Here is an 8,925-nt window from a genome sequence, read left to right as displayed (position 1 = left end):
ACTGGTGGAGCTCAATGACATGATGTTGTGTGAAGTAGCCAATCCTTGCGGCAGGCTGTCGGGTGATCTTCCCTCTGGTGGGTGCTAGCACTAGCTCTCCGAAGAGGGCCTCTACAAAAATTGCCTTCCGACTATAATCCGTCCCCATGCAAGGTGGTGTCAATGAATAAACAGCGTCGAAAACCTCAATACCCCAGACTTGCGGGAGCGACCTCCAGGTAACCATGCATGTAGATCGAAGATATCATAAGAATCGACTTCTACGCTATGCAATATGATATAATACGTATGGGCAGGCAATAGGCGGGGGCGAGTCGATGAGGTAGTCATAGATTACCGAGATGAGGTCTAGGTGTCTGGGCGCCAAGGGTGCTTCCCGAGAACGTCATGTGATCCCCGGAGTCCGCCAGACTCCGGCAGACTCGCCGGACTCAACAGTCTCGATATTTTGGCGGCGGCGGCGCGAACGAAACGAGTTGATTCGGACGCGTACCATGGCTGAATGCCCCCGGATTCTTCTATATTAGATCTCTTGTTATTCGATGAATGCTCGTCTACATCACGCCCTCTCTAATGATATCTTGGAGCATCGTTCTCTTCTGTCATCTCCTTCTGAAGTGCGTTGTGAAGGGATGCATTCTGGTGACCGTGGGCATGATCGGTGCAAAGGATTCCTGGACTACATACATATACTCGACACTTGATCGTCGAATTATGTTGAGGCTTTCGGCCGTATTGCCACGCCTCGGCACGCTTTGCCTGAATCATTTCTTTGTGTGCTCCGCCCACGCCAATAGCTGTCGTCTTTCTCCCCTTTGTTTCCCTTGCCGCCAACTGTGTTCCTCTGTTGTCCTATGTAAGAGAACTCAAACCCGCCCACATCGGCCCACAACATCGCGAGAGATTGCGTGCACTGGGCGCATCAATATGTGGCACATTGTGTCTTATTGCAATTCCATCAACCTGAACCACAGTAGAATAACCCCCTTGCTCAGCGACCCATGGAAATTGCCTCCGAAAAATTCAACGAAGACCATGTGACACGGGAATCACATTAATTGTCCGAGGTGCGACCAACATAGGACAACAATGGGACACGGGGAAGCATGACGGTCCCAAAGTGACTGGAATCATGATAGGTTTGAGATGGAACATTGCGTCCTATGGTTGACAGTCCGCGGTACGTGGTACGTGGCCCCAGTCAGCGAGCCGCCACAACCCCGCAGTGTTACGCCTGAGGAGCTCGACGTACTGGAAATGCCGTATGCATGTACGGGGACCTCGGGTCGAGAACTCAAGGTGTGATACGATTCCGTATGCTCCGGGCTGCGGACATATAAAGCGGCCACATATGTTACGGATCTTACTCATTCGCTGGCGGGCCGCCTGCGGGATCTGTCAGTCGTGACGAACTTCGCGGCCACAGCGCTGATCGAAGTCGTACCACATATGTACTCCGTTAGCGTCATTCATGGCGTGGCCGAGCCACAAGAGGTCATGAAGTGCGGGGCCCCGCATTTCGAGGAGCCTCGGTGGATCCGCGAAGCTTAAAAGAAGTTTCAATTGCCGAGATGGGAGATGCAGGAGGAAGATGCTCCTCGCTGCGGCGCCTGCGCGTCCGGGCAGCTCTCGGAGATGTTGCGACGCAGCGACACGTCGCCCCGGTACAGTATATGGCATCAGCGATGCCAGCGGACCTGTGTTCTTAGCTAGATTTGGGACCAGCTTCGATGATAGAGGGGAACAGGCCTTGACATCAAGGCCCCGCCTATATGACCGCCGCCTCGTCATAACACTGATGTCCGCGGAGCCTGCAGCTGTGGGCCGAGTACAGCTACAGCAGGCAGCGAGGCGAAACAAGAAACGAAGTCCCACTGCCGCAACGTACGGGGAGCCAATACGGTTCCCCGTTACCGTTACCATACCACGCTTCCGGAAGCCAGAATGAAAGCCACGCGGCAGGTGTGAACGGTGGGGAGATGACGACACACCGTTCGGGAAGCTCTTGCCCGCTCTTCAAGGCGGCTCGTGTGGAAACGATTGCACAGCTGAACGGTCCGTCAGCGATACCGCTTGCGACTCTCGGTTGTCGAAACAACTGCGTCCCGTTTGCGAGAGAGCTGGGGGTCCTCTGCCAGTGCACGAGAGGCATTTAGCGGCCCAGGACTATTGAAGTTTGAGCGGTGGCCGCACCACTACTTTTTGTCGACCATCATGGTGCATCCGCGGCGTCACACACGGCTTGAACAGAGTGCAAACAGTGGATATCTAACGTTTCCCCGTGCATGCCCGAAGCTACACGGACCCGGTCGTCACTCGTGGGATATTGAGTGGGCTTGGAGGTTGGCTCGTGGTGACTGCGTGCTCCCAGGGTTAAGCATGCGCATTGCAGTGTGATCAGAAGTCTATCTGGGGTTTCACGAGATCCGGACAGCGGCGACATATGCGGTGGCTGGGCACGGGGAAATGGCCGCTGCAACGCCGATGACAGCCTGGAAAGGGGGAACAACGGGCAGTGGGCCGGGAAGATGAGGGCGCACAGTATCAGGGGCTAGGCGGGGATTAGAACTCAGATAGAGTGTGGGATTAGACCGGAATAAGGCGCGAGGAAGGAGGTAAGTCGTGGGAAAGATGGGAGTGGTTGGCTGGAGGGGAGTCGGGCCTAGAACCCGGTACTCGACGTCGAGTGCAGAGCCTTAAGTTATACACAGCGCCGTCTCCCCTCTGTATTTTCTTCCCTCCGTCCCCCCAACATCCCCCCGCCTCCCGCCCGCCCCCCGACTCGGATGCTCAAGCTCCAGGTCACATCCCCGTCGCCGGACACGACACTCCCCGCAACCCCGACATTAGCGGAGCTCAGCAGGAACGCTTCTGTCATTTCCTCTTCTTCATCCAACTCCTCTGCACCGGACCTCACTCTCACCACCCCAGTCCGCCCCCGCCCTATCCGTAACTTCTCGGCTCCGAGGACAAACCTCCGTGAGCGGAGCCCGCATTCTCCCACCTCCCCACTTGGACCGCGCCCCCCTCCATACCTCACGAAAGAGCTCGGATACCCCGAAGATGACGGTATGCCCCTACGCCCCCCCGCGTCCCGGGGCCAGTCCAAGTCTCGGAACAGCTCCGTGACAGGCAGGATGACCGTGGACGACTTCGAGTTCATGGAGGAGCTCGGCCAGGGCTCGTATTCGACCGTGAGTACCGCTGCAGGCGTGCTGTCTCGCGTGTCGTAACGCGCTTGCAGGTTTGGCATTGCCGACTTCTCGCCACAGGGCAGGAGTATGCCATCAAGCGGATAGACAAAGCGCATCTCAAGCGACACCAGAAGGAGCAGACCGCGCTCGCAGAGAAGAACACGCTCGTACGGCTGGGTTCTGGGCACCCGGGTATTGTGCGGTTACACTGGACCTTCCAGGACGAATGGAGCCTCTGTGAGTGCCATCAGCCACGTTTCTCGTACCTCAGCGTTTGACCTGCGCGTCTTTTGCCTTCTGCTGCGCCTTCCAGTCTTTGTGCTTGATCTTGCGAGGAATGGAGAACTGCAAACACGAATATCCCGAATGGGCTCCCTGTCCATCGAATGCGTCCGCTATTATGCCGCGCAGATCGTCGACGCGTTGGGCTATATGCACTCTAAAGGAGTGATCCACCGGTACGTTCCCCCGTTCCGTACTCCGAACTTCTCGTTCACTCGAGCAATTTTTGCGCTCCCCCAGGGACTTGAAACCTGAGAACCTCTTACTGGATGACGCCTTCCGGATAAAGATTACTGACTTCGGAACGGGCAAACTTCTGGACTCCGGAGGTCGGTGTCCGCTAATCCCCGGCATCCGCCGCCGCTAACAGCCACAGTATTCTAGGTGAGCCTACCAAGACATTTGTGGGGACCGCCCAGTATGTCTCTCCAGAATTGCTAGAACACAACGAGAGCAGCAAGAGGTGAGCTCTAGTGCTGTCTCGTGTTATGGTACAATGACCTGAATATGACGTCTTCGACACGATGCGCACCGGTCTGGATCTGCAGCTCTGATTTTTGGGCTCTGGGCTGCATCATATATCAAATGATCGCTGGGCGATTCGTCTTCCGAGGCCTGGCCGATTGGCAGAAAATCAAGCAGCTTGAGTATGACTTCCCCGAGGGCTTCGACGAACAGGCGCAGGATCTTGTGCGGAAGCTTCTCGTGCGTCCTCCGTTTATGGCATTGTATCGAAGGCAACATGTCTGAGGCCCGCGTGGCTTCTCTTCTGCAGGTCCGCGACCCTGATCAACGATTAGGTGCCGGGCCATCCGGTAGCCCGTACGATATGAAGGCGCTCCGCAGCCACCCTTTCTTCGCATCAATCAACTGGCGGAACTTGTGGTCGGGCCCCGCGCCCCCCTTAGAGGCCGGACTAATCAAGAAGGACGCACCACAACCGTCGAACATCAGCCTTCGCTTAGCTTGGGACGAGCTGGACGAGAACGCCATCGAGGACGAAGATGATCAGGACGAGCTGGACGACGCTGTCAGCTGGACATCCAACGGTGGCGGGACTGAGCACCAATATAGCCCCACCAGAACCAACGGTCATGCACCAGCCGAGCTCATCGGACCTCATGGCGAGCGGAAAACGGACGGTTTCCCGCCGCTCCCGCTGTCAAACGTGGAAGAAGAGCGGAGCAGTATGAGCGATGGCGTGCGTTTCGTCTCACCTTCCCAGGCGTCGTCAATACCTGAGGACGAGGTCCGTGACACCGTTCACGACGTTTTGGACGTCCCGGTCCCCACGCGTTCCTTGCCGATCGACGTCCCACGCGTGCGCGGGCCTGGTTCGCATTCCACAGGGTCGATCAGCAGCTCCTCCGATGGCAGCCCAGTTGACAAGCTGGCTGCGGCGCTAGACGAGGCAGCGCGGGGCCGCCCCAGGGCGCAGACGCCCATACAAGGCAATGGCTTGCACGACCCGGAGCTGTATGTCGCTTCCCTTGCTCTCGCTTTCTTCCGCGTGTTTTACGTCCCGCTCCCCTTCCCGTGGTCGTGCGAAACGCTCACTGGGATTGCCGAACGCAGGAACTCGCTGATGCTACCCGACGAGCATGTCATCTTCAACACGCTGGTCGAGGTGGGGGGCCCGAAGCGGCGCGCGAGCCGGCTCCTGGCGATGGCGGTCGCCCCGAAGAAACACCAGCAGCAGCCCCCGCGGCAGCTCGTGCTGACGACGCACCGGCTGCTGTGCGTGAAGAGCAAGCCGGGCCGGGCTGTGCAGATCCGCACGGAGCTCTTCGTGAAGCCGCCGGCGGCGGGCAACAAGGACAAGGACAAGGATCTGCGCAGCCTCGTTCTGTCCATCGAGGCGAAGGGCGAGCGCGAGTTCGTCGTCATCACGGTACGTCGGTCCATCTCCCCGCCGGATGTTTCGGGTGTGATGAGGTGCTGATAGAAGGGCTGGGTTTTTTGCAGCCGACAAAGACGCATTGCTGGGTTGCTGGGAGCGCGTCGATCGCGTCGACGTGGATACGCAAAATACAGGAAGTGATCGACGCGAACCCTGCGCCGCCCGTGGTCAGCGCGGGTCATGCGTACGGGACCGCGTCCTCGGCCACTTCCGCCGCGGCGACGTTCGCCAACGGCATCACGAGCGCCATCCCCAGAGGTGGCCGTCTGCGGAGCATCTCACGGACATGACCATGACGCGTCCTCCACCCTGCTTTCTGTCTTCTGTTCATTTTCTGTTCCATCGGGTTCTTTGTTCTTTCTTATGCGCTAACTTCGCTCACATCGTGTATCTGTACCATCCCTCTGTCCTCCTCCCGGGTTGCTCCGCTGTTCACTAGGGTTCCCCGCTCTCGGCTCGCTCGCTTGCGTACTAGGACGATAATACTGCTGTTCGGACCTCTCTCTCCATGGCGTTTCTTCCATGCACATTTCTCCTTGCACCATCGCACACATACATACAAGGTTCCTTCTCGTACACGGTTCCCCTTTACCTCCGCATATTTTCCAAAGCTGATCCCACCACCATCACCAACAACAACATAGTATATGTATTTACGGCTAAAGGTAGTTCAGGCATGTCAAGCTACGACGGGGCTCTGGCTGTAGGATATTGTTTCTCTCACGGATCTGGATACGAGTATACAAGTAGCTTACTGCGCGCACGACTGTCAAATGCAAACAAAAGTGACGCTTTCGCAGTTCTTCGCGTATATGGCGCAAGATAGGTAAGACAAGATCGCGCGCGAGAATTTGTCAGCTACTTAACCACTTGATGAGCCGGCGCACGTCCTGCCGCATGCGCGGCGGGACAGAGGATGTGAAGGGGTTCATGAAGAGCGTGAAGGGTGGATCGGAGATCCGGGTATTATAGCACGTGGCAGGCGCAGTGACTCGGGCAAAGCCATTCTTGACTGCAAAACGCGGGGGCAGTTCTCGCTCTTCTGCCACCAAAGTCTCCTCGACATCGCCTTTGAACCTCTTCGTTGGCCATGTCGAACATCGTCGCTAGCACGGTGCGCACGCGCCTGACTACAGCGGCGGCAGCGTCCAGGAGACTCAAACCCCGGTACTTCACCACTTCCCTGCGCAGGCAGGACGAGCAGAACGCGCCGAAGCCTCCTCCGCCCATAGATGACTCTACCTCTGCGCTGGATTACAAACGGACCCTGAGGCACCGCCCGCCTCCTCTGCCGGCGATGGACCTGCCGCGCTTGCGCACTGCGGAGGAGGCTGTCACGAACATCCTGTACAACACCCCGCCCCCAAGTCTTCAGCCGTTCAAGAAGTGCGTTTTGTTCCGCGTTCCATTCAGCATATGAAAGCTGTGCTCGGGTGCTGACACGTCAAACAACTCTTCTGAATACGTCAGGCATGTGCTGAACTGTCTAGTGCAGAACGAACCCGGAGTGCTCTCGCGCGTGTCTGGTATCCTAGCTGGGCGTGGGTTCAACATCGACTCGCTGGTCGTGTGCAGAACGGAGATCCGCGACCTCTCGCGGATGTGCATCGTCCTCCGCGGACAGGACGGCGTCGTGGAGCAGGCGCGGAGGCAGCTTGAGGACCTGGTGAGTCTGCGTTTCTGGGTGCCCCCCCCCCCCGCGCACACGCTCCCCTGTGTATTTTTGTCGAACGACACAGCCGTATGCCGAGATTCACGCGTTTTCCGCGAACAGGTACCCGTGTGGGCCGTGCTCGACTACACCGACACGCATTGCATAGAGCGCGAGCTCCTCCTCGCCAAGGTCTCCATCCTCGGCCCCGAGTACCTCGAGGAGCAGCTCGTCGGCGGCCCCACGCACGAGCCGCGCCGCATCTCCTACACCACCGCTCCCACTCAGCGCTCTGCTGAGCCCACGCACGAACACACCAAGCTGGAGCGCGAGGCCGCTCTCGTGCACCAGTTCGAACACTCCGCCGAACCGAGCCCACACCCAGAGGCCGAGGCGGACCCCGCGGCGCCGCTTACGGAGCCGCTCACGCCCATCCAAGCTCTACGCCTGAAGAGCGACAACCTGCAGGCGATCCAGACGCTCTCGGCGCAGTTCGGGGGCCGGATCGTGGACGTGAGCGAGCACAGCGTGATCGTGGAGATGTGCGGGAAGACGAAGCGCGTCGAGGCGTTCTTGTCGCTCCTCAAGCCGTTCGGCGTGCTCGAGTCCGCGCGCACCGGTGAGCCTCCATCCATATCTTCGCTCTTTTCTCTTTGCTTGCAGCGGACGGGAGGCTGACTGGGTCCGCAGGTCTCATGGTCATGCCCAGGACACCCATCAAGAATGTGGACGACACGGACGTCGCGGGCGAGGGTGGCGTCGTCGACGCGAGCCTGCTCCCTCCTGGCTGAGCGTTTGGGATACGTTCCCTTGCTCGCTTCTCCCCAAAAGTACTCAATTCGCATTGGATCTAGCGCGGGTTGGTTTGGTTTGCTGGATATATACTGTCGTAGTGTCTTCAAAAGGGTCAATGAGGATCTGAGATACATCGTCTCTGACAAGCAATTGTATCCCCCAATGGACCCTGTCCTTTTGCCTTGGAGCTCGAGGAGTCAGTCCTCCGCGGTGTCTTATATCATTTCCACACACGTCGTACGCACTATCCATCTCCTCTGATCTGCTTGATGCAATAGTATCCCCCAGTCATTGACGTGATTATGTCTAATTTCCGAAGATGTACCAGTGAGGCGCTAGTGACCAGCCACGCAGAGGTCTCATGTCCCGAGCCCTAGAGTGGTAGGTACCTCATCGTAGTGCTGGACCCTATGGTGGGTGGTCCTGGAGTCGCTCTACAGGACCCTGCCCCTATCCTAAGCGCATGAGGTGCGATACATCTGCTGATGGAATGGTGGTATATCACCTAGCATGGGAATGGTTCTGAAGCTACTCGACTTGCCGTTTTGTCTGGTCTAACTTTGCAGTCAAATTCGCTATTCTCAGCGTCATGCGGTCCCCTCAGGACTTGTCCCTGTGGTGTACGTTGTTCATCACTGACGCTAAACCTGTAATCCATCGACTCAACTTACTGCAAATACAACCACTGGCCGGGCGGCTTGATGGTGGCCCCAGGAGAAGGTGAGGGCGTAGCTCTGAAACGGGCCTTGCGACCGTGCCCCTGCCTTCTATACGAATTTAGTACGTAGACATTCCTGAATATACTCACCGATAAATTCAGTCATCGGGGCATGCCCCCCCTGGCTACGACGGTATAAAAGGATGCGACGGATATTCGGCGGGGCCCTACCTCAGTTCTTTTGGAGTCCCTGCACCTCTCCCAAACTAAACTCCGAACATTAGCCTCAGTGATGCCCCGTACCTCTGTGGTACTTCTCGCCTTATTCTTTTCCGCCGTCCTCGCCATCGCAATTCCAGTCCGGATCCCGGTTACCATCGTTCTCGCACAGAGGGCTGCTGCAACTCCGACTATCCCTGCCACCAGTGCGTAGTATATCTATCAC

The 8,925-nt window shown here is 57.7% G+C and overlaps 2 protein-coding genes across 2 annotated transcripts; both read left to right on the top strand.

The window, feature by feature from the left end:
• Positions 1-2,786: 2,786 nt before the first annotated feature.
• DICSQDRAFT_68922 (kinase-like protein) lies at positions 2,787-5,418 on the top strand (the record flags this gene model as incomplete). Its single annotated transcript, XM_007369544.1, has 7 exons — positions 2,787-3,194; positions 3,245-3,431; positions 3,508-3,652; positions 3,717-3,805; positions 3,861-3,939; positions 4,025-4,181; positions 4,252-5,418. 7 exons carry the CDS (start codon positions 2,787-2,789, stop codon positions 5,416-5,418), a joined length of 2,232 nt encoding a protein of 743 aa, XP_007369606.1.
• A 984-nt stretch (positions 5,419-6,402) lies between these two features.
• DICSQDRAFT_91925 (acetolactate synthase) lies at positions 6,403-8,113 on the top strand. Its single transcript, XM_007369543.1, has 4 exons — positions 6,403-6,762; positions 6,847-7,042; positions 7,151-7,646; positions 7,718-8,113. Exons 1-4 carry the CDS (start codon positions 6,467-6,469, stop codon positions 7,816-7,818), a joined length of 1,089 nt encoding a protein of 362 aa, XP_007369605.1. The 5' UTR covers positions 6,403-6,466; the 3' UTR covers positions 7,819-8,113.
• Positions 8,114-8,925: the final 812 nt, after the last annotated feature.

Source organism: Dichomitus squalens (assembly GCF_000275845.1).
Source record: "Dichomitus squalens LYAD-421 SS1 unplaced genomic scaffold DICSQscaffold_51, whole genome shotgun sequence".
Classification (NCBI taxonomy): Eukaryota; Fungi; Basidiomycota; class Agaricomycetes; order Polyporales; family Polyporaceae; genus Dichomitus; species Dichomitus squalens.
The sequence above is the reverse complement of the archived record's forward strand: the minus strand, read 5'-3'. Positions and strand labels throughout refer to the sequence as shown.

Excerpts from the sequence above, each read along its gene's own strand:
- DICSQDRAFT_91925 (XM_007369543.1), top strand. The coding sequence starts at position 6,467 with ATGTCGAACATCGTCGCTAGCACGGTGCGCACGCGCCTGACTACAGCG. Across the intron at positions 7,043-7,150 it reads GGAGGCAGCTTGAGGACCTG|GTACCCGTGTGGGCCGTGCT; the intron begins GTGAGTCTGCGT and ends TTCCGCGAACAG. Across the intron at positions 7,647-7,717 it reads GCTCGAGTCCGCGCGCACCG|GTCTCATGGTCATGCCCAGG; the intron begins GTGAGCCTCCAT and ends CTGGGTCCGCAG.